Source organism: Cylas formicarius, unplaced genomic scaffold (assembly GCF_029955315.1).
Source record: "Cylas formicarius isolate icCylForm1 unplaced genomic scaffold, icCylForm1.1 PGA_scaffold_10__41_contigs__length_53128322, whole genome shotgun sequence".
NCBI lineage: Eukaryota > Metazoa > Arthropoda > Insecta > Coleoptera > Brentidae > Cylas > Cylas formicarius.
Window position 1 is genome coordinate 20456559 of NW_026844214.1, and position 25130 is coordinate 20481688.

At 33.7% G+C, this 25130-nt stretch overlaps 1 protein-coding gene across 4 annotated transcripts in view; it reads left to right on the plus strand.

The window, feature by feature from the left end:
• Positions 1–25130, plus strand: part of LOC132700815 (neurotrimin) — a 314147-nt gene that overhangs the window by 142179 nt on the left and 146838 nt on the right. For all 4 annotated transcript variants that reach the window (XM_060668378.1, XM_060668368.1, XM_060668395.1 and 1 more), the window contains one exon: positions 5814–5898. In XM_060668378.1, the coding sequence (XP_060524361.1) occupies positions 5823–5898 (76 nt within the window). In that variant the 5' untranslated portion in view covers positions 5814–5822. The remainder of the gene's footprint in view (positions 1–5813; positions 5899–25130) is intronic.

The following is a 25130-nucleotide window of genomic DNA, read 5'->3' on the forward strand; positions in this document are numbered from 1 at the left end:
GTTTTGTCGTTTGGATTAGTAGCAATGGAAACGTTATTAGGATGGACTTTGGCCAAAATGCTTCAAGATAGTTCGGGTACTATCTCCATGACATATTTGACCCTCTTTGTGAAGAATGCTTTCTTGTCTGAACTATGGGAACTAGAAACCTTAAGAATCAGAGATCCTACGCAGCAAAAAATACGTGATTGATCTACAAAGATTTTTTTCTTGGACACACACAATTGACAGGACGAAATGGATTAGTATGGATAAAGAAGCATCCAGCGTTGCCAAACAACTGCAATATTGCGAAAACGAAGCTAGAAAGCACAATCAGAAGAGTAAATACCAAAAAACTTCCCGAGCGATATGATCAAATGTTTAAATAATTGCTGGAAGAGAAAACTATAGAAGAAGTATACGAACAAAGATGTGAGAGGGAAGTACATTATTTACAACACCGTCCAGTTATCAAAGATGCCATTAATTGTAACATGAAGATAAGACCCGTGCTCGGCTTCACCTAAAAAGAAAAATAGTCCTTCTTTAAATCAATACATAGAAAAGGGCTTGAACATGATAGAAGAAATAACGTATTATTTAGATTTAGAACTAACAACGTAGCAGTAATTTCTGCAATAAGAAAGGCTTGTTTACAAATTAGTGTACACGAAGCAGACAGAAATTTCCTTAGTTTTTTGTGGATAAATGCAGAGGGCAACAAGAAGATTTTTCGACATTTTCGTGTGGTTTTTGGTATAAACAGCAGTCCGTTTTTGTTGCGAGTTACTCTGGTGATAATGATGAAGAGAAGTGTGACTGGAGAAGTTTGAAGTTTGTTACGAAAAGGTCTCCCTCTTTGGCTCAGCGTGGTTTTGACCCGATAGGATTTACTTATCTCTCTACTTTGCTTCCAAAGCTATTATTGCAGCACGCCTGGCAGAATCGTTAAACTGGGATACGACAATTAAAATAAAATAAAGAAGAATGAGCCACATTTGTTTGAAGCAAGGTAGCTGAAATTAGAAAATCGAATGCTACTGAATGGCTGCCTGGCGCCATATTCCAGGATTATGAGGAGTTTGTGTTGAGCTGGTACAACCGAAGTCTTTTGCTTATTCAAAAGACATACATTTATCGTCTCTAGGCACGTTTATAAGAAAGAATGGTGTCTTGCTATTAAGAGAAAGTAACAGGGACTATTTAAAATGCTTTAAAATTCCAGCAATACCGTCTTCAAAACACTGGTAGGTTACTCAGTTAATATTTCGAGAACATGTCAGGTCAGTATGCCTCAGTATGCCAAACGGGAATATTAAGAGGAAGGTACTGGATATTGAGTGGACGACGAGCAATAAAATCTGTGATCTCTAGATGTGTAGTCTATAGGAAACAGAAAAGTAAACCCTTTGATGGAAATGCCCTTCTTTACCTATCGATAAATGCAAGAACCGGAGTGAATTTTGCCTGGTCCCCTGTACCTTAAAATAGAAGAAAAGGTTTGAATTGTATAGTTACTTGTACTTTTTATCAAGCAGTGCATTTTGAACTTTGTATGACATTGTCGGTAACGGGCCTCCTTCAGGCGTTGAGACGTTTTATTGCCCGAAGATTGTCTTTAGCGGCACGAATAACGCATTCGCGATATTAAACTTTAATAAAATATTCCAGTACAGTACCGTCGTAGTAAGTAAGCAAGTATTAAGTGGCGTTTTATTCCTTCCACGGGTCGTAGTTGGATGGTTTTTGGGAGAGATTCGCAAGAATTGTAAAGGAATTGTTGCGAAAAGTGATAGGACGAACTTCATTAAATTACGACTAATTATTTTGGTTTGTGATTGCGAGTTCGTAATAAATTCACGTATTATTATTTTCCTGTTCACTGATTCCAATGAACTGACTGCGTTGATGTCCATGATGTTTTTGCGAGACCTAGATGCAATTGATATAAAAACACTTTGTCGGAAAATGTTATTTCATAGCGAATATTTGGGACAACTCCAGTTGCTACAAAGGCGTCAGGTTGGTTGGCAGATAATGGCAGGCCATTTGGGATGGCGGATGTGATGTGTTGTAAAAGTAATTCCAAATAAATTTAGAAAAATTAATCTTATTAATATAACCACAGCTAAAGGACAGTTTCTTCGACTCATTCAACGTATTTATCCTCTGGAATGTGTGGATCATCAATCTGCGAAAGTCAGTTTAAAAACGAAAGAGGTGTTCGACAAGTCGACAAGAATTCCGGGACTGCAAGGATTGTGAAAGTTCGGTAGCAGTCGAGAGACAAAAATCGGAAAATTGGGGGTTTTTTTTATAAAATATAGGTAATAGTATATTATGCAACAAGTGAGGTAAACGGCATTTGAGTCACGAGTTTATTTGCACGAGCGGAGCGGGTATTTAATAAACCAGTGACTTAAAAAAAATACCAATCGTGTTGCGTAGTATACTTTTTCTACGACCATTAGTTTTCGAGGTTCGGATCGACACTTCCCGCATGCTAGATCGGTGTATAATTAGGTATTTTACAGAGCGGAGTAGAAAAAGGTTTTTTCCAGAATATATATTTTTATAAACTTACTCAATAATTGTCTGTAAAGCCGTACTTGTTGAAAAAAAATACACGATATACATTTCGGATCGTCGTTAATAGTTTAAAACGGGCTGTTTTAAATAAACGCGACCTAACAGGGTTATCTTAGCCTGTACATCGTGCTATATGCGAGGCGATTGCGATTGCTTACCTTTCCAGTTATTAGTCTACTAGGAGCCCAACAATCTAGTCAAAACTCGCATTTCAATATATTTATAATAATCTCAAATACGACTAAAAGAACTTGAAGCTTAAAAGAAAAAGTTGAGTTCTGTGAAGCATTTTCAGTTGAATGGGTGTCATTAATGACCAATTATCTCTAATTTAATGTTTTTATTTATTATGTATGATGCCAGCGTATAGTTACAATTGAAGTCAAATTTTATTTGTTTATTTATATTTATTATTTTACGAAGCATAAAAAATTCCCAATTACTGAGATTTCTACGTTTTATATCCTTGATTTTTTTCAATTAATTTATTGTTATCAATTATTTTCTTATGAAAAATGATTGGTTATTGAATTATTTATGTAGCAAAATATGTATTGAAATAGTCAATATTTTTGCGTCGATATTTCTCGATATTTCTAGGATTTACTTAATATGTTTAAAAAAAAAAGTTTGCGACACCCTGTATGTGTGTATTATATTACACGTTTTGTAACGGAACGGTTGTCACAATTTCGTCATTTTAAGGGCGGCAAAATTAAAATCGCCACAATGCGCCAACGCGCCTAGCGTGACACGGGTGTGTTCAAAAATCGAATTCGCCACGTCCCATTGATTCTGAAAGGTTGGGTAACTAAATTTATCTCCGATTTTCGCATAGCGGCAAGAAAATTGACAGGTATCTGATAAAAATATAAAACGGCACACTACAAAATCAGACGTTAAAATTCGTTTAGTTAGTAGGGCAAGTATTTTCGGGTTTTTGAATTTTACTTTTGCTGTATTTCGACAAAACAGGAGATGTTTTTTGAAATATTCCCACGTTGATATTGATTGTTTCTATGTGTGTATTTCAAGGATGACATGATCTCGTTAACAAAAATACGCTCACACAGGGCGACGTTTTTTCTAGTAACAAATTTAAAGTTATTCTTTTAAAAACCACAACCCCAGCAGGGACAACGAGGTACGGTATAAGGGAACCGGCCGGTCCTAGAAATGAAAACAAAAGTAAATCGACAAAGGGCGAATGAAAAATTTCACACAATTTTTTTAATAATAATTGTAGTTAGTACGTGTACTGTTTTAAAGCTCAGACAAATTCAAATCTTTTTTGTTTATTGTTCCTTGCTCTATCTCTGAAAAGACATGAACTCCAAAAGGGCTTATCGCATTTTATTAAACTTGGAATCTTTGAAATATGCATTTAATAGGCTCCCAGTCATAAAATACATAATTATGCACTGATCAAACATGCGCAAAGTGCCACGGTCGCGACCCCTTTCGAACATTTTCGGCACTTTAATGATGGGTTTCGGAGCTATCAAACTATATTAACAAAGACTCTAAGACAAAATACACAGTAATCATATTACAGAAACTGACAATGTCGAAACTGCCTGGCAAATAATAAAATCAAACATTCTGAAAGCCGCCGAAGTTGTAGGACTAAGAATGTCAAACAAATCTACCAAACCAAACATTAAAGCATGGTTCACAAATGTGGTAAAACAACTGGCAAATGAAAAACGAAAAGAATACGTGAAATACAGATCAGATGAGAAAGAACACCTTAGCATCCCTCAGGAGCCATAGACCGTGTCTAAGGAGAGAATTGAACAAACGACCATTAAACTAAAAAACCGCAAGTCTGCTGGAGAAGATGAAATATCCAACGAGCTGCTGAAGTACGGAGAAGCGGAACATCATTTAAGCTGCAAAGTAATTAAGACCAAGAAAGTACCAACTGAATGAAAGGAAAGCATAACCATCCCAATATTTAAGAAAGTTAACAGAAAAGACCCAGCAAACTATCGGGGAATCACGTTAAGCTGTTAAGCTTAATACTGAAGTTATTCACCAAAATCCTGTCGGACGAAATATCTTCTTGTGGGCTGTGTGAAGAACAACAAAGCTTTAGAAAAAATAGGTCAGCAATAGATGCAATCTTTTTACAATCAGCCAGATTGCTGAAAACTCTATAGAATACAATAAAACAGAGAATATGTTTTTTATAGATCTCACAAAAGCATTTGAATTTGAATATGGATGAGCTAATATCTGAAGTGAAGAAGATTGGAAAGGGATACCGACGAGGGAACAAAGAAATAAAGGTAATCTGCTATGTGGACGATGGCGTGTTGATATTGGAAGATGAAGACAACCTACAGAGAATGCTCCTTTAAGTTCGAAAACATCGCCTCCAAATACAACATGGAGATACCGGTAGCAAAATCTAAATCACTAACGATATCAAAAGAGCCCAGAAGATGTAAATTGGCCATATGCAATGAATCTGTAGAGCAGGTCATGAGTTTTAAGTATCGCGGCGTCAGCGTCACAAGCAGCAGGGATCTCTAAAAAGAAGTAATATGCCAAACAACCAAAGCAGCCTTAATAGCAGGGTACCTGCGAGATGCAATATGGAGAAACAAACATATGTCCATAGAAGGTAAAACTGGCATATATAAGACCTATGTGAGACCCGTTATGACATACGCTGTAGAAACAAGAGCGGAAAACTCGACAACAAAAAGAATCATCCGAACAGCAGAGATGAGAACTCTAAGATCTATAACAGGCTACACACTGACGGACCACAAAAAAAGCGAAGACATGAGAACTTTGCGGTGTCCTTGATATTGTACGACGGTCCCGAAGCAGAAGGCGCGAATGGAAAGATCATGTCGAACGGATGGATGACCACAAACTGCCAAAATCGCAAGAGTCGGTCTCCCAAGATCGAACAGACTTCCTGGACGTCCCCCCATACAATGGCATGAGAACTTTAGCTCATCTTCCCAGCTACGTCTCGGACTACAGAATACAAGGCAAAAGCCTTATAAAAAGAAGAAAAAGAGTAGAATGTTTTCGATAGATTTTTGATGTTTGTCAAGTGGTCACTAAATGTATCAGAGCTCTTTTGGAAGACTAACCAAAACTAACCAAAACTAACAGCTTTAAGTGTGCTAGCTACAGATATATTTTTCTGTAACATTGGATTATTGATAGTTATTGTTCATAATGATAATTTAAGACGGTATATGCAATATGTTTCATTACAGGTGCCCGTCATGAGTGGGATTACTAAGTGTGTGGTACTTCTTATATGGATGTCCACTGTGAGCCTAATCTGCGCCTCAACAATACGTAAGTACCAAATTAATTCAATTGCCAATATTATTCGATTATTGTTCTATGTTTCATATTCATCGATAATAAAGGAATTAAATAGAACTTTTTAGAATTAAGTGAAATTAAATTGGAATTCATATAAGAACTAGATGGCGAAAAAGTTTTTTAAAGTGTACAATAAAGTCAATTAGGCAATAAAATCATAGTCATAAAGTTCGTAAGCTTAAAGTTAACACATGTTGAACTTAGTTTTCCAGTTTTTATTATCTTAGCATTCTCAGTTTCCTAAACCCCGGAAATGCATTGTAACAAACTATTAGATACGAATTAAGCCTCGCTTAGTATGTTATGAATTTAGATCACCACCCGCATGCCGCAACTTGGCGATATTCCCATTTTCATTTATAATTTTATATGCTTTTGGGCTCTTTTTTGTTAGTGATAAAATACAGAACGACATTCTGCCAGTCTTGATAATGTTTCTCGTGTTTGTGCATTAAGTGAACTACTTTATATTCTAACTGTTTTGAATCCGCCTGTGTACCAGACCTCAAACTACAAAGAGAGTCGTTCATTGTAGGGATCCTCGCTGTGAATGATGTCTGGAAGTATAAGGTAGTTCCAATCCTATCCCTGAGGCTGAAAGCACTTGCCGATGTCAGAACTCCTCTTTATCAAATGCCAAAATTCCAAAGTTTATATCGGTTCCGGGTTTCATATTTGATAAAAAATACAAATGGTTATAAATATATATATATATATATATATATATATATATATATATATATATATATATATATATATATATATATATATATATATATATATATATATATATATATATATATATATATATATATATATATATATATATATATATATATATATATATATATATATATATATATATATATATATATATATATATATATATATATATATATATATGATGTTAATAATTCTATGCGGTCCCACAGCAACTGATGGATCTTGTTGCTCAGTTTCAGGTGGAGTCTGAGAAGTTGTAGCTCAGTCTCACTAATTTCGTACCGGGTCCGCCTGATCTGGTCTTGGAGTAGGGCCTTGCTAGCTTTGTCCAGGATAGCTTGTGTCTTTCTAGTGCGTGTGTGATAAGACAACCTTGTAACTAGAAAGACACGCGTGTGTGATAAGACAACCTTGTAACTAGAAAGACACTAGAAAGACACAAGCTATCCTGGACAAAGCTAGCAAGGCCCTACTCCAAGACCAGATCAGGCGGACCCGGCACGAAATTAGTGAGACTGAGCTACAACTTCTCAGACTCCACCTGAAACTGAGCAACAAGATCCATCAGTTGCTGTGGTACCGCATAGATTTATTAACATCATGGCGCACTGAGAAAGACAAGGACATCACGTCAAAAAAACTGTGGAAGAAATTAGAAATCCTTCAGTCAAATTCCAGTCAGCGTACTGAATAAAGGATTTAACTATGCAATAGCTCCAAAAAGATTACCCGTGGAAGAGATCGTTTCCAACGTCGAAGCAAGTCTTTCCACCATAGACGAACAAGATGCGGAGTTAATTAGGCAAGATGTCGCCAGAGTCTTAAGACAGTAAATACCACCGCAACCAAACTTAAGCAGAGAAGAAATGCAAGCCTGAAGGAATCCAAACAAAAACGAAAATATTCTAATAATGAAAGCAGACAAAGGAAATGCCACTGTCGTCATAAATAAGTCGGATTATGATGCAAAATTGGAGGATATTTTGAACGACCCAATATACAAACTAGTCACCAGAGATCCCGCGACATATTTGGAAAAAACAACTAAGTCCAAAATTCTCGATTCATCAATAAACGAGGATACAAAGAAGAAACTTATTCGGAGGGAAAAATCGAGTCGTTGCCCAAAATTCTACGGGCTCCCAAAGATCCATAAGGACGGGGTTCCCCTGCGTCCAATCGTAAGCGCCTTTAACTCACCATTGTGCAAGCTGGAAAAACATCTGGCCAGTGCACTTCAGCCCATAGTGGAAAAGGCCGATTCCTATGTTAAAAACTCAGAACATTTCACGCAGATTTTAGGTTCTCTCACGATGGACAAGGACGACATTATGGCAAGTTTCGATGTCAAATCCCTCTACCCGAGCATTCCAGTAGAAGAGGCACTCTTTCTTATAGAAGAAAACGAAGATCTTCCGCCGTACATAATGGATCTGTCAAGATATTGTTCGAAAAACGCTTACTTTATGTACAACGAAAAAATTTACCGACAAGTAGATGGAGCAGCAATGGGATCATCTCTCTCACCTGTGATTGCCAACCTCTTCATGATTTACTTCGAAAAGAAAGCAATAGAAAAGGCAAATCTGAAGCCAAAACTATGGACAAGATACGTTGATGACGTATTTGTTGTATGGCCTTTTGGCAAGGAGGAGCTTTTGAAATTCCTAGATCATCTGAATTCCATTCACCCAAGGATTCAATTTACAATAGAACTTGAAGAGGATAACAGTCTGTCTTTTTTAGATGTGCACATCACAAGGACCGAAGATGGACACTTGGAACACACTGTCTATAGAAAACCAACACACACTAATAGATATCTGAACGCTAAATCTCATCACCACCCAGCACAGATACAGGCAGTGGCAAATACATTAATTGCTCGGTCCTTCAAGCTCACAAACGAGAGGAACAGAGATAAAGAACTGAAGAAAATTAGTACCTGTCTTCGACAAAACGGATACGAAGATCGATCGCCGTTCTGCCGTACATCAAGGGGGTTACTGACAAAATCGGCCGAATATTACGGAAACACGATATATCAACGGCATACAAATCCGATCATACCGTCGGAGCAATACTCAGAAACCCAAAACAAAAAATTACTCTGGAAAACCAAGGAGTATACAATGTAGCATGCGGACAGACCAACAGAAGGATTTCAGCCAGGCTCGAGGAACATCGTTTAACCATAAGAAACAAACAACATCTGCTTTGTTTCAACACCAACATCAGACAGGCCATAAAATTGATTTCGGTACTTGCAGACAAATAGGTAATATTCCTGATTTTAGGACTAGGATTATACGAGAGGCCATCGAGATAGAAAAGTCCGGACACCTGAATACGAGAGACGACGCTCTGCATTTATCCAATACGTGGAGAACGATAATCAAACAGCAGAGCGATACGCAGCAGCCAACGGGGACATCGCAACTAGGATCGAGCGAAATTAAGAACGCGACAATTCGAGGGGCGGAGCCATCTCCCCTCCCGCACAAGCAGCACCGTTACCATCTCCGGCGCAGGGTATAAATACCGCACGCACCGCCGATAACTTCCCAGTGTTCAAAGCGTTTTCGGAGCGCGTTAATTTCGTTAGTGATAAGTGTGCTAAATTTAAAGTTAATTTAGCTATTTTCCAGTTTTTGAAATAATACTTTATGAATTTTTTGCTCTTCATATCCAGATCCCTACTGTTACTTTAAAAAATTCTATTAAATTGTGCGCAAAAATGGCTTTGCAAATTATTTTATAGAAATACAAAATTTTGCTCAGCAAAAAATCGGTTCTTAAAAAAATTTACATTTTTGAAAATCACGCTCAAGGACGAAGATCCATATGCGGTTGTTACCATTATGCTATGTTTATCTCGTTTGGAGAGTGTTCATTTCAAAGTGTTCAATATGTTCCACCCTGTATAACCAGAACGCCACTTGTAGCTTGGAAAACTTTAATTATTTTTGACTGCATTATTCGTGCTGCATAATAAACTTCTAAAATAATTATACTGCCGATATTTTTAACCAATCGAACTTAAAATTTAAATTAACAGTTGCAATATTTCCATCAAAATTCAAATTTTGTCTGGCAGACGTAAAAAAAAAAAACGGATATGAAGTTATAACCCTCGTTCAATTTTCATGTCCGGATGACGAAAGCTACGCAAATAACTTAAGCTCCGATGCCTGCTACCCTTATTCCAGAAACGTAATCGCTCCAATTTACAAAAGGGAAATTACCCACTATCGAAACTTTCCATCCCGAGTAAGTGTAATAATATACACAAAGTTACCGGGGTTGTTCATTTGCATTTCGATTCCCGAATAAATTATTGTAGTTGCGGTTCGATTTTAACCCACGCATGCCACTGATATTTCGAAAAATTAATTGGCCCCTTTTAGGCGTGATTTGTTTGTTACGAAAATTGTTTGCAAGGAACTTCCCGAGTAACCGAGCTACGCCAAAGAGTACGAAGCCACCATATGCATAAAACATGCAAAACAGACCAAGGGGACAAAGAGAAGGGATATTAACTTTTCGTAGGTGGTATTAGCTTAATACTGCAGGATTCTTTTATGAAAGTTTATTTTTAGCAAAAAATGTGAAATACGAAACTTGCTCGTAACAAAATGTGCATGCTATAAAAACAGTTACAAAGTATATATTGTAATACACCCGCTGACTTAATTATTTAAAATGGAACACCCGGTATAGATGGTGTCCCGAAATTAGACCAATATTTTAACCATGTATTCTGTCACCCAAAATAAGGATAAAAGTTCATATAAACTAGGGTCCAAAACGTCTTAGTTTTTAAGATACAGGGTTTTAGATTTGAAGAGGTAATGGCGATCTTTTGTAAATATTTTCGTAACACGTAAATTGCTTTTGAAAATTAATTACAAATTATATATATATATATATATATATATATATATATATATATATATATATATATATATATATATATATATATATATATATATATATATATATATATATATAGTACTTACTATTGAGCAGGGTATCCCCGAGAGTCTGGAAACAGTTCGAATACTCCTTGTCTGGTTATCTTCAATTAACTTAAATGCGTCTCGCAAATTAGAGTTTCCCTGTCCACGATTACGTTCAAATGATCCACGCTCAACTAAATGTCTATGTCTATTAATAAGAACTCTACGATTAGGAAACCTTCTACGATACTCTTGTACCGCCTCTCCAGCTCTGCCATTACAAAAGTCGTATACAAAATGAATATCTGCTAATTCTCTTTTTGAAAACAACTCCATCAGATTTAAATAGCTTATTTTTCATCAACAATCAACCTTCTTTAAAATATAAGGTCTATAATTTTTATTAGACTAGCTATACAGTGGATAGTTAATAAAATTATTTATAAGAACAATCTAAGTAAAAACTATTTTTTACCAACAATGAACAAAATTCAAAGCTGTCGAATAATTGACATTTAATTTTTTTTTACCCAGCACCCAGTATTATATCATTTTTTAATTTCCGAAGAAAAAACACTGGCGTTCTTTCAACTTTCCACATGTAGCTATTAGATAATATAGTGGGCGTAAGGATAGTAAAAATAAATACGCTGCAGATACTAACTTGTACTTTGAACTATTTTCTTCCTAAACACTTAACTCGCTTTTCCTACCCATTTAACGGCGTCTGTCCATCTAACAACAAAAAACTGCCAAAACAATGTCACATCCAAACTGAAAACTGTCGAAATGGCAAACTCTCTGGTTCCAAGTTGCTTGGTTGATTTGAAATGTGGTTGCAAAGGTTGCCCTATTTTCAGTATAGGCCATGCCTATAGTATCTTTATGGGTTTCCATGTACTTAATCCTAATAGTTTATTTATTTACTTAAGTCTTTCCAATAGAAGGACGTGCTGTTAAATAAAAGAAAAACACGAATTATCACAAAGGAAAAGATTTACGAGGTCTGTAAATTAAGTAATGAGACTGGGAACACAGCGTCCTTAAAGGAGCGGAAGGGGAATATGTGATCCGCCTTCAGTAAGAGTTTAAACGCGCTTGCTTGGAGTCACTTGTTTGTCCATAGCAATTCTTTTTGTTAAATGGTTTTTCTATTGTGGTCTGAAAATGACTTTCATGAATTTCGAGCAGCGATGTGCTGTCAGATTTGGGAAATTTCAGCAGTCCTACGGACCGATTGTTTAGTCAAGACCCCAGGTTTCTCAACATTTCCAAAAGGAAGAGGGTCGACTCAAGATGAACCATCTTGAAATACCGATGAAAATTTCGACAAAATCCGGTGCGCACAGATCGTCGGTTGATAGTCAGAATGATCGAGGAAGAGTTGAATTTGACTAACAAAAAACCTTTCCCGCAACCAAAAGGATATCAGAAGAGAAAGATGCCTTGGATTTCACAGAAAATATCGATATTTTCTGCAACGTAACGAATGTTGGATGCTTGGGTACGATCAAGCGCCAGAACATGTTGTGACATACTTCAATGCCTACAAGGCCCAAAAAAGCAATGAAGAGCAATAAAATTCAAACTTCATATTCCATATTCAGGGAATAGTCCACAAAGTTCTTCTACCTCTACCAAACTTCCAAAAATTTTATAATCAGAAAAATCATGGGGCTCCCCAGCTTCCTTATTCGCCTGAGTTGAGTCCTTGTCATCCTGTTCTCTTCCCGAAGTTCGAAAATCTCCTCAAGGGACGTTATTTTGGTACAATGGAAAACATTCAACCCGTGTAGCCTACCATCTGAAAGCTATTCCAGTATAGAAGTTGCAGCACTGCTGTAGGAGTGGAATAACCGCCTCCAGCATTGTGTGGGAGTTATTGTGGGGGTGATAATATACAATTGTAATTGTAATTGATTAAAAAAATAAAAATCGGGCTCATTAATTAATTTACAGACCTAAGTGTGTATGTAAGTGATAACTAGACTAGTTCTAGATATTTCTTACAAGAAAAGACAAAATAATAGTTATATGCATTACATACAGTCTTAGATGCCGTTTAAAGGTCTCGAAGCTCTAAGCAAAAATGTCCAATTCAGAAAACACTGTTATACTTGGAGGGTTGGAACAATAGTTTAGTGATATCTAAATACGGCAAAGCTTTAACTATTTCGAAAAATTGATTAAGAATTCTTGTCAACAAATATTTTTTACAGAGCAAACGAAAATTCCAAAAAATTGTTCACAGCTTTATAAACAAATGTTAAATACAAATTTGTCTTTATTTTCTTTAGATTTTGCCAAGACCTGCAACAAAATGTTGTCTCCCACCGAATAAACTGATTTTACAACAATATACTGGTTTCTTTCGTATAAGTAAGTAGATTTCTTGAATTTTTTTAAAAGATTTAACATCATTTCAGAAATTTAAACATTTTTACCAGGCTCCTAAATGATCTGAGCATTAATGATTATTATTTTAATGTTATTCAAATGAATTAATTATTATTTTCACTTCAGTGGATTCTTCGAAACCAGTTTAGCAATTTTAGTGTAGGTTCCCACGTAGCTATCTAAATCTTTCATTCGAAATTACTTCAAAGAAGTTTCGGTGAGTGGATTAGACGACGAGAACAATTAGGAGCATCGACACAATTGTTAATGAAACTTTTCAGAACATCGTTAGTTAGAGTTACAGGAATTATTCATTAATGAGTGAACCTTAGTTTGATTTTCTTTTACAGAAAGTTAGTCCTTTGATACAGAAGAATCTTCATAAGACTTTAGTGGAAATGATAACTCACCCTCGATTATCTTACAACGGGATTTTTGATTTCATACGTTAGTATACTTTACACAGTACCAACTTATATCTCACAAAAAAAAGCTCAACTCATTTAAGATTTCCTTATTTTTGCCCATTCTAAACGGTAGAGGGTGCGAATTGGCTTGATTTTGGATTTTATGTCATTTATTTGCAAGCTTTATCGTGGATATTTCTTTTATGGTGGTTATCTTGCTGTAGCAGACTTATTTCCTTATTTCTATATCTCGTGAGTCTACAGTCCTTTTAAAAGGACACTGTTTTAATTTTATAAAAATTTGATTGGTCACTAACAGATGGCGTGTGTTGGTTAGATGTTAGTGGGTTCTACACTTGTGTTTTATGTCGGTTTTCACCCAAATATTACAAGTGTAACCGGCAGGCCAGTGAAAATCGAAAGGTGTTTTCTCTACCTGTCGACACAATGAGTATGTATTAATGTAATGAATAAGAATATCAATACTTTCAAGTTATATTGCTACATAACTGCATAATGTTATTTTTATATGTGATCGATAATCAACTATAAAGCTACGTGTGCCTTTAATATATATATATATATATATATATATATATATATATATATATATATATATATATATATATATATATATATATATATATATATATATATATATATATATATATATATATATATATATATATATATATATATATATATATATATATATATATATATATATATATTTGAATTCAAAGGATATCGGGTAGCGGTCCGTGGTTAAGAGAAAAAAAAAACAAAGAAAATAGAAAGCTCCTTTTTTCTTTAACACTCAATATTTCGTCAATTTATTTGTTGACTTTTTCAGGAGTGAACTAAAATTTAATGAAAACAACAGGTCAAACTATATAACAGACAATTAAAACAATCGTAAGAAATACTTACAAAATTAGAGTCTACCACATAGTTCCTCAAAAACCATACTTTACAGTTAAGGTAAATGAACGAAGCGACATAATGAAACAAACGAATAAACACTAAGTATACAATTCTTAATAATGGTAGGCAAAAGTTGCGCTAACGGGGGTAGCGAAAAAACAAAAAAAAAACAAAAACAATAAAAAAAAAACAATCGATCTAAATAATGACAAAAAAAAAGGCATCAAAATAACCTACTCCGTGGATCAACAACGCAACGCGAATACGCTACTCGGTGGCCGAACATTACACTATCTGTGGTTTAACTGAAAAATGTTACAGTATATATTGCTTATTTGTTGTGTATCAGACTTGTAATTAATTGGATCTTTGTTTTTGTTAATATGGCACATTTCAAGAAACAATCGGGCTTTATAATTATTGACACATTGCAAAATTTTTGGATTGCTGTAGTCAAATTCATGTCCTGTTTTTATGTAATGCTCAACCACTGCACACGTATTCTTATGAATACGGCAATCACTTTTGTGCTGTGTTAAACGTTGTTTTAACCACTGTGAGGTCTGTCCAATATAACAGCCTTGACAACCCAAACACGACAATCGATATATGACATTACAGTTATATAGTAGCGGAGTTGGATCTTTCACTCTAGAAAAAAGTTTAGAGACTTTTTCAGTATTATATTTAGCAATTTTTATTTCCTTGAATTCTTTGAAAATATTTATGATAGATTCTGTGAGGTTTTTAATATAAGGTATCTTTCTGTAACACATCCGAGCGTCTGGTTCCTCTGTTGGACCGTCAAAAGGAGCTTTCTATTTTCTTTGTTGTTTTTTTTTAACCACTCTTAACCACGGACCGCTACCGGATAGATATCCTTTGAATTCAAATAAGTTTAGTACGGTCGATATAAGAAGAAATTCCAAGTGTTATATATATATATATATATATATATATATATATATATATATATATATATATATATATATATATATATATATATATATATATATATATATATATATATATATATATCTATATATATATATTTATATATATATATATATATATATATATATATATATATATATATATATATATATATATATATATATATATATATATATATATATATATATATTCCCTTAGATCATAATTAAAATTTCATTGTGCAATATTATGATGGTCCCATATCTAAGGAAAGCCCACTAGATGGAGTTATAAATTATGGATGGACTCCACCAGGAAAGGTTTGATTCTTGTCAGGGATCATCAGCACTGGAAAGATTATTTTATCTATACTTTCATAATTTTTTCAGCTCACAAGCTTTATATTGTGAGTTAAAATTGAAATAAATCAAAAGAATTGAAATGAACAAAAAAAAGAGCTAGGTGCTTTTTTATACTAGTTTGCTTGAAATGTTATTTTCAAATAATATTTTTTGTTATATTTACAAACAAATAAAATGTTCATAATAAATGTTTTAGTAGCACAAAAGCTACTGCCCTTTTAAACAGACACCGTAAACAGTATTTATTTCTTAAATTATTTTTCCAGTTAAATAATAAATAACAGTAAACAAACAAAACTAAGTCAGCAAAGAAAAGTTTTAGGACTATCTGACCTATATAAGTCAAAGAAAACATAGCAATGCTCATCTTTCCATGAAAATGAGATTTTTAATATATAATAACACAATTTTAAATAAGTGAAAATGCAAACCCAAACGGCAAATAGGTTGTTAACTCCGAACTGGATGTAAACACTCATTTTAAACATTCCTCTGCCGCTTTACTATGAATAAATCATACATATGTTCAGTTCATCAAAATCTCTATTTGCTTTACTGATGACTTTCGATGTTCAGTGTGAATAAAACCCAGATGAAAAGTAGAGTAACACTTTTTACTAACGACGTACATCCATAGCGTAAAAGTATAGATTGACCTTTATTGCATTTCGCAAAACATTTATTTTCAGGATAGGGGATCATCGTTATTGAAAAATGTCGTCATGCCGAGTGTCAAGCAATCCTGACAGCCTTACAAATACGCCTTATTTCGACGACAGCTGTCAGTAAATAAATATCTGAGACGAGACTTCAGTTAATTTGCGTTCGAACGTCGTTCGTTACTTTACTGGCAAACGATGTGGAACAAGCTTACGTGGAGGAAAATTTCGGATAATGGACTGTAGCAAATCGGCTGCTCTGTGATTGCGTTATCCAATTTTGCAGTATAGCTTTGCTAACTCGAAATCTTCGCTTTTATGATGCAATTTTTAAAATTAGCTAAAAGATACCTTCGACATAAAATACCAGCAATATCGTATCTTATCAATATTCCAAAAATATAATTTCATTTAAATTTTATTATAAATTTAGATAACTAACCAAAATCTAACCTATGCTTGTAAAATTCAAAACGCAGTCCCTTAATTTTACTTTTATTTCACACTGCAGATGTGTTGAAAACTAGTGAAATTACAAAAAAATAACAATATAAAAAAACGCAGTATGAAGCAGTTTCTGCTAGGTTTCAAGATGTACCTAATATGCGGTGGAAATACTTTGATTTGAAGGGGTATACTAGTTAATACAGTTACAGTGTCAACCTAAACCACTGTTAGCCTAATCAAATACGAACAAGAAATTTAAATTAATTTAATCAATCCAAAGACCAAGGTGACCACCGAAGGCAATACTTTTTCTCTATGCTATACAGATGTTGATGTTTTTTTTTGCTCTTCAAAAATCGCAAACCTGCGTCAATCAATTTATACGTTTTTTAGAAAATGTCGATTATAAAAAAACAAAATATATTTTCAATTGTTAGCAAAATCCAGATATAAATAAATATACCGGTTGTGGCTTCATTTGTTATATATAAGATATCTGAAATTCGAGGAAAAGGAAAGACCAACCAGAAAGATCGACAATTTTCAATAATTCTTATAATTCATTTTTGCCAATTCGGAAGCATTTTTTCAGTAATTGACTTTGATTTAATAGAAAATAGTCAAAAAGTAATTTTATATACAAAACAGTAATCATTTCCTTGGGATTTGATTTTTTTAGGGGAAAACGTTAAACGAAAAAAAGTGACAAATGAAATTTGGTCCAAGTTGAAGGGGAATTTCAGCAATTTCGACTAATCGAAAGCCGACGCAGGAGGAATCCAAAAGTTTTGTAAAAAACATTACAGTAGCCTGGAGAAGTTTTTTTGAAAAATTAATGTTTCCATATTCGTCCTTTGACTAAAGTTTAAGTAAAATTATAGTGAAAATTCTATATGCGGTCACCGATACTACTAGAGAAATTATTCTGGCGTAAATTCTCTCCAATTTTCTGGAGGGTATACTTTCGCGTTAATTAGGCAAAATCTTTATTAGCCTGAAAATACTTTTTGTTTGCTTTTAAGTCGACGTCGGAAACTTAAGATTAAGTTTTACGGAGCCGCGGCACTCCTCCCAGGTATTAACGGCACCGATAGATACATTTTGGAGTTTCGCTTTGACAATTAAAAATATCCTGGTCTATGGCGCTCAGGCACGTTTCTAAATGGATAATTTGCATTTTATTGTTCCAGGCACAAACTTTTATTCCTTGATTGATTATCTTAATAGTGTGTGAATGTCTTAATAAAAAAAAAAGCAAAACACGGCCAGTTAGACCAGAGTCGGGAAAATTAGGTGCGCATAATAAATGTTCTTAGTTGTATCGAAACCGCGAATATACTGGGTGACACAAGGAAATGGGAACACGATTTGAAATTTTGAAGGGTTAATATATGCTGAATGTACAATTTTTTGACATCGTTGCACTTCCGGTTTGAGAGGAAACGACAGTAATTTTCCAATTTTAAACCTATATTTGTGCATTTTTGGATTCAGGAGATCATCCTACGTAGCATAGGACGGTTTTTCTCATATTTTGGGTTATTTCAAATTTTTATTAAATTTTTGAAAATTGTGTGTAGGAGGCTGTAATTATCATAAATACTATTTGACCCGTACCTGACCATGGCAAAAAATGTATATCAAACTTTTCTTTACTTGTCTAATGGCAAATGGCATTTGATGTAATGAAATATTATTTTTTAGGATAAACTAGTTTTTTTCAAATAGCGCCCTAGTGGGAACGAAAACTTTTTCTGTACCAAAATTTTCAAAATCCGTTAAAAAATAAGCCCACAGGAAGGAAGAAACCAGATAAGTAAATACATATTTATAAAAACATAATATTATTTAGGTGGCTTTGCTTCTATTCATTATAATTGTCAAGTCAGTAAAATTAAAAACGGAGAAGAAACAAAAAAAACAACACAAAAAACAGATTAGTATTTAAAAAAAAAAATCAAGAGAGAGTTTCTTCTGAGATTCAGCGATTAGAATTTTTTGTTGTAAGTGTTTTATTATGGCAAAAAGTGAATTAAATAAATGCGATAGATATTTACTTAATAATCCATTAATTTTTATTATTTTAAGATGAAACTTTCATAAAAATGAACACTCCCTGACTCTAGAAATTATATTTGCTGTAACCCTTCCTAACATTTCTGGAGTTATACTATCCAATGCAGCCGATATTCTCCGTTGTAATTCTTGTAGATCGAACACTGGAGTTACCTAAACACGGTCTTTAACGTACCCCCAATCAAAAAAATCTAACGGTCCCAAGTCCGGTGACCGTGGGGGATTGACTGTACCGTGCGTTGAGATTAGTCTATCCCCATAAACATCAAGCAGTAAGTGACATCTCTAAAACTATGTGGAGGTGTGCCATCCTGCTGAAAATACATATTTAATGTCACGGCATGAGATAAATCATCTACTGAGTCTTCAATTTCATTTCTTTCAAATTGTAAATATCGTGCACCAGTTAAGGCAACATGAAAAAAAAGCATCTATTCCGAACGGTTCTTGAAACTGTCCGGAACGAATAATTCTTTGATTAAAGAGTATTATCTGTTACGAATTAATTAAGTTAACGAAATCATTATTCTCGTCATGTTTATCTAACAGTCAATTACAACGTCGAAGTATTCTTATAAAGTCAGCTTCATAAAGATATTGATGAGGGTTACACTTAAAAGAATGATAGCCATGTTTTTCTTTTAATTCTCCTCACAGCTTCTCTTGAGATGTCTAATTCTGATGCCACTTCTCTTAGCGACGCAGCTGGATTTACGTTCAAGCATAATAAAATTATCATGTTTATTATTCTGTGGAGTCCTCATTTTCAATTCTAGCTTTCTAAACAAAGAATGTGTAGGAAGGCGACGTTCGGGATAGCGGGCTGCATACAATGTACGGGCCTGGCGAGAGTTTTTTCTGCACTCCCCGTATATCAGAAATATATCAACTTTTTCTCCATTTGTAAATTGATTATTGTTTTCCATGATAATCCAAACCGATAACACGACAAAATCGATAATCAGATAAAAATGTACAAACTGTCAGAACTTTCAATCATGCCGGCTTGATGATGAATGGAAGGAACGCCACCTAAGTAATATTTTGTTTTTATAAAAATGTATTTACTTATCTCTTTCTTTTCTTCCGGTGGGCTAATTTTTTAACAGATTTTGAAAATTTTGTTGCAAAAAAAGTACCAGTTTTAAAAAGTTTTTGTTCCCACTAGGTGCTATTTGAAAAAACTAATTTATCCTAAAAAATTAATAGTTCATTGGATTAAATGCTATTTGCCATTAGACAAGTAAAGAAAAGTTACAGTTACAATTTTTCCCATAATCAGGTGACCCGATAAATTCTATTTATGATGGTCACAGCCTACTAGACCACACTTTTCAAAACTTAAATGACATTCACATAGAATGATCTCCTGAATCCAAAAATGCAAAAAAATATAGGTTGTGTCATTTAAAATTGGAAAGTTACTGTCGTTTCCGCTCAAACCAGAACCATATTGTCAAAAAATTGGACATTCAGCGTATATTAACCCTTTCAAATTTCAAATCGCTATCTAAAGGCGGTTAAAAGTTATAGGGTGTTCCCACTTTCTTGTGTCACCCGGTATACATTGTGTCCAATATAAAGATGGGATTGCATTAGGATATCGGAAACCAAAGGAGATACAGGGTAGGTTAAATCAGTTTTAAAGAATTTTATGCGAAACTAATTTTCCCGAAAATTGATTCCACTGCGAATAGTTTCTGATAAATTCGAAAAAATATAAAAAATTGAATTTTGTACTAAGCCCAAAATGCATCTTAAGATTAGTACATTATGAGAACACCTTTTTAAGAAGAATATGATTACATAAAGAAAAACAGGATACAACATACATTTTTTAATTTTTTTATGGACGCAATACAATGCTCCCTGATCGCATTCACTGCCCTAATATTAAATTTATTGTTTATTTAAAACTGAAAATGTCAATAATGTTAAAAATTTCAGGAAAAATTTCTCTACTTACTAATTACATTTGAATTACTTGGAATTACTAATAACTAATAGTAATATTTACAGTCTCAATTACAAAATATGTTCAAAAAAATGTCATTATTATTATTATAAAGATAAAAGCCAGATGGAGTTCGATCTGGCGATCGTGCAGAGTAGGAAACCAGTCAATGCTATAATCAGAAAATAATATTTTATTTATAAAATTTTCCTCGTCTTGGCGTTTTCTGGTGTATGACTCGCAAAAGGAACTTTGCTTTGAAATACTCAATTATTTCACGGATCAAGCGTACGGATATTTGAGTTTCGTTAGCCATTTCGACAGTCACGGGTTTGGGAGCGATCGGATGCTTGAATAGTCGTCGAAATATTGTAACACATTGATATACTTCTTGACTCGGTCCGCTTATGACAACTGAGACTAAAATGGATTTTATCAAACTTGTTGCATAATATATTATTAGAAGTTATGAAGTAAAACACAGTAAAGTAAAGCTTCTGTTACCTATAATGCCCTATTAAAAATTAATGTAAAAAATGTAAAATATAATAAAACTGTAACCCGTCCTAAGTCCAGAAATTGTTCAAAATCCGTTTCTCAACATTTTTAAGAATAATTATTATTTATTGTAATTACCAAGAATACTTTCGCTGTCAGTTTAGCTACAAAATCAAGTAGGTATCTTTGTTAATCATTTTTACTTCTTAATTTTACTAAAAATTCTTAAGCATTAGATATTTTTATTTCTACAGTAAACTATGTTTTATTTATGAATTTATCATTAACAAGCCATAATAGACCTGCTAAACAAGAACAAAAGAACAAATCTTCAGTCAATAGGATGGACTGTCGATGGGATCCTCGCTCCAATAGTTACCAACATGGAATGGTTTGAAGACCAGGTTCTAAGAAACGCCAAAACGAAGCCCCAGCTCTAGCTGCGATATGTTGGTGATATATTCATAATTTGCGACCTTCCATTTAAATTTGCCATGGCAGACTCTCCTTTCTGGATTTTAGTATAACCTTCGGCATAGTATATGTAGCTTGTAACCATACATCGTTTTTTTTCTGTATTCACCCGAAGACGACTTGACCAGATTAAATCTTGTGAATATGAATAATAAACACAGAACAAGTCCAAAATATCTAATTTCATCAACATTTATCATTGTTTTTGACAATCAAACAAACAAAATTTCTATTGTGCTATGGGTGCAAAGATTGCAAAATATTTTTCGCCTATGTCTAAGTAAAGATACTAAACGCTGTTTCTTTTCGGAGAATCTAGCGGTTGGCAATTTGAACTCTTTTAAGCCTAAGAATGTAAAAGGTTTGCAGGATCCTAGATTTATTGTTTGGATATCATATTTGCCTAAACTAAACAAAACTATACATTTTTTAACCCGGATAATAGTGTATTGATTATCCTCTAATCCGTTCCGTTCGTGCACTTCGAATGAGGAAAAGACAGTCGAATAAGCATAATTACGTAAATTCTATTCTCTCCTCCCTACTTATTGGAAATCCATTAAAGAGGTTTAAGCGCCCACTATAGGTACAAATCTTTTGTAAGGTGCTATTTATCGCGTTATAACCTTTTCAACCGATGCCAGTACAATGATTTCGTCGAGTGAATGCGATTTTGGAATACAATGAAATTACAAATTTATAAACGTCTATTTCCATGGCAGTTCTGTGAATACAAATGAATTAATAATGCCATATTTTTAATCAGATCTGGAAGATTGCTAACCAATTTTACTTTTTTTTATTAGGACAAAAATAATGTTATTGTTAAAATTCTATATTAAGTATAAGAAAAGAAAGAAAATGCCATTAAACTAAATAATGTTTAGCCTGAAATTTGCAATAGGTTTTAAATTTTTGACCAACAATACCAGAAATTTGGGAAATCAAAAAGGAATATATTTTTGATTTGTGATTAAATAATAATGAAAATAAATCTCTGCCGACAGTTCAGTTGTGAAATTTTCTACTTAATTAATAATTGCAACTGGAATAGTTTGAAATATATAACTGTTCGGATAACTGTGCATAGTAACAAAAAAAGAAATAGGTTGTATTGTTTGTGGATGCTAAGCTTGCTTATGATACAGCTTAACAGAAAATAGCGTGTTTTATTGTAGATATAAAAACGGTATCATTTTTAAGAGCAGCAAAAGTTTTTCCAATGTAAAAAAACTATGACGGCGAGACATGATGAAGAATGCCATCGAGCATTACGAAACGGCACTATTTTGGCTTCCTGTGAGTTTGAAAATTAATGTTCGACGTTTTATCCCACTTTACTTGCCACTTTGTATTGGGAATTTTATTACAAAAATTCTAAAGTTTATAACACATTTTCCTAAATTAAAAAGCGTTTTTTTTTCTTCGCCATCTTTATAATCATGGATAGCCGTTAAGTATTTTTACAATGGAAAAATGTGTATTGATAATAATTCGAGATCTACAACTTTTGAATTAGAAAACCTTACACATAGTCACTCCATTTTTTAAATGACAAAAATAAAAAAAGACATGTAACAATTTTTTGATACATACTATTAAAGTAGATTCAAAACTAACCAAATATCTAAAAAAGGAGAAATCCATAAATATATTTACACCAATTTAAAATATGTCAGTAAGACCAGGTATGCGATATAATCTATGAAATATGTCTAGAAAGTTTCGGATAATTAAAAATTTACATATTATTACTTTTCATTAAAATATATTTATTTATTTATAGTTATTACCTGTCCACTAAAATTCAAACACCCACGCAAGCAATACAATAGTTTAACCGAACTGCTGTCTCTTTTTTGGGACACCCTGCATAAGCTGAGGCACATCTATCAAACTGATTAAGTAGTGCTTCTTCTCCTTAGTCAGTGGTTAAATTTTCGTTGGATCAGTAGCCTCAGAACACAATTTTATATGGGAAATCAAAATATGAAAAACAACACATAACCTCAATTTCTGCCTAAACTATGCAAAACTTTAGTAGGGATTTCTTAAAAAGGTTACCTTTATTTTAAACAAGGATTACAAAAATGTCAAAATATATAGGGTATTCCATTTAAAATAACCAAGTTGATGTCGGGTGGGACACTTTTGGGACACCCCATATCAACAAAATTATAATATTTTAAATCTTTAGGAGGGTCCAAGAAACTTTTGTACGTAACTTTTTTTCGTATCTCCTATGGGTTTCTAGATCGTATAGTGGATCATTTTATTGAGCACACGGTGTACATGATAGAAGAGAATAATAGCCTGGCTGATCTGGGCAGGATATACGGCAATAGTAAGGTACAAAATGAAGCCACAAAATGAATCAACTGACGAATTATTTTTTCCCGTACTCAATTAACGTCAAAAAAATTCCAACATCCAGTTATAATTCACCGCAAAAATAAGCACCCCAAGGCCTTTTTATAAAATCCATTACGCGTGTTAATGATTCATTTTTATTTTTCCAAATTAATGTTTCTCAGCGGCAGCGTCTCGAACTCGGGGAAATGTAGTTGAACGACTGTCTCTTAGATACAAAATTCTAATTACTTTTTTAATTAAAATTTTTATGTGACACTTTGCCACATCAAGTAAGGCGTCTTGGTTCCGAGCGTCTTTTCCAGAATATGAGAAAATTTTGTCTGGTATGGGATTCTAGAGTCTTTCATCTAAGTTTTATAAAAAAAATATATTTTAGAAACGATGTCTCTTATAACTCGGCTACGATGGGAGCTGATTTGATTTCAAGTCAAATAGAAAAGTTCCGGTTTATTTTTTTACGATATTTTTCGCCCTTTTGACGAACTTTTTCGTAACTAAACGAGAGCTTGTTGCCATTATATTTTATTTAGTTCCACCCGATTTACGAACACAATATACCTAATGGACTGGCACACGATCTATGCTGGCCCGGTCTTAATCTGCATTAAAGCATATTTTTAGAAAAGATCTTTATTCTATTAACATTCATCAGGCAATTCTGTTACACCAAATTTCAAATACAGTCACATACTTAAAATATTCCACTATATCACCTAAACCATTTGTATATGTCTGGTATCTGTCAAGAAAACCATCTAAGGTTAAAAAACAGGCTGAAGGGAAGCGGACAATAGATTTACGGCAAGTGATATATTATTCTGTAACTTTGCCAAAACTCTCTAATAAGATGAGCAAGAATTAATCACAAACTAAAAGAAATGCCGACAAAAACAGCAATCTTGCTCACTACATGGGCGGAGTATCAGCGTCGTACACGAATTCTAATTTTAGTTGCCATTTTTAGCCAAAAAACATATTTATTTTCTTTGCACTATATAGATTTGAGAAATTACACC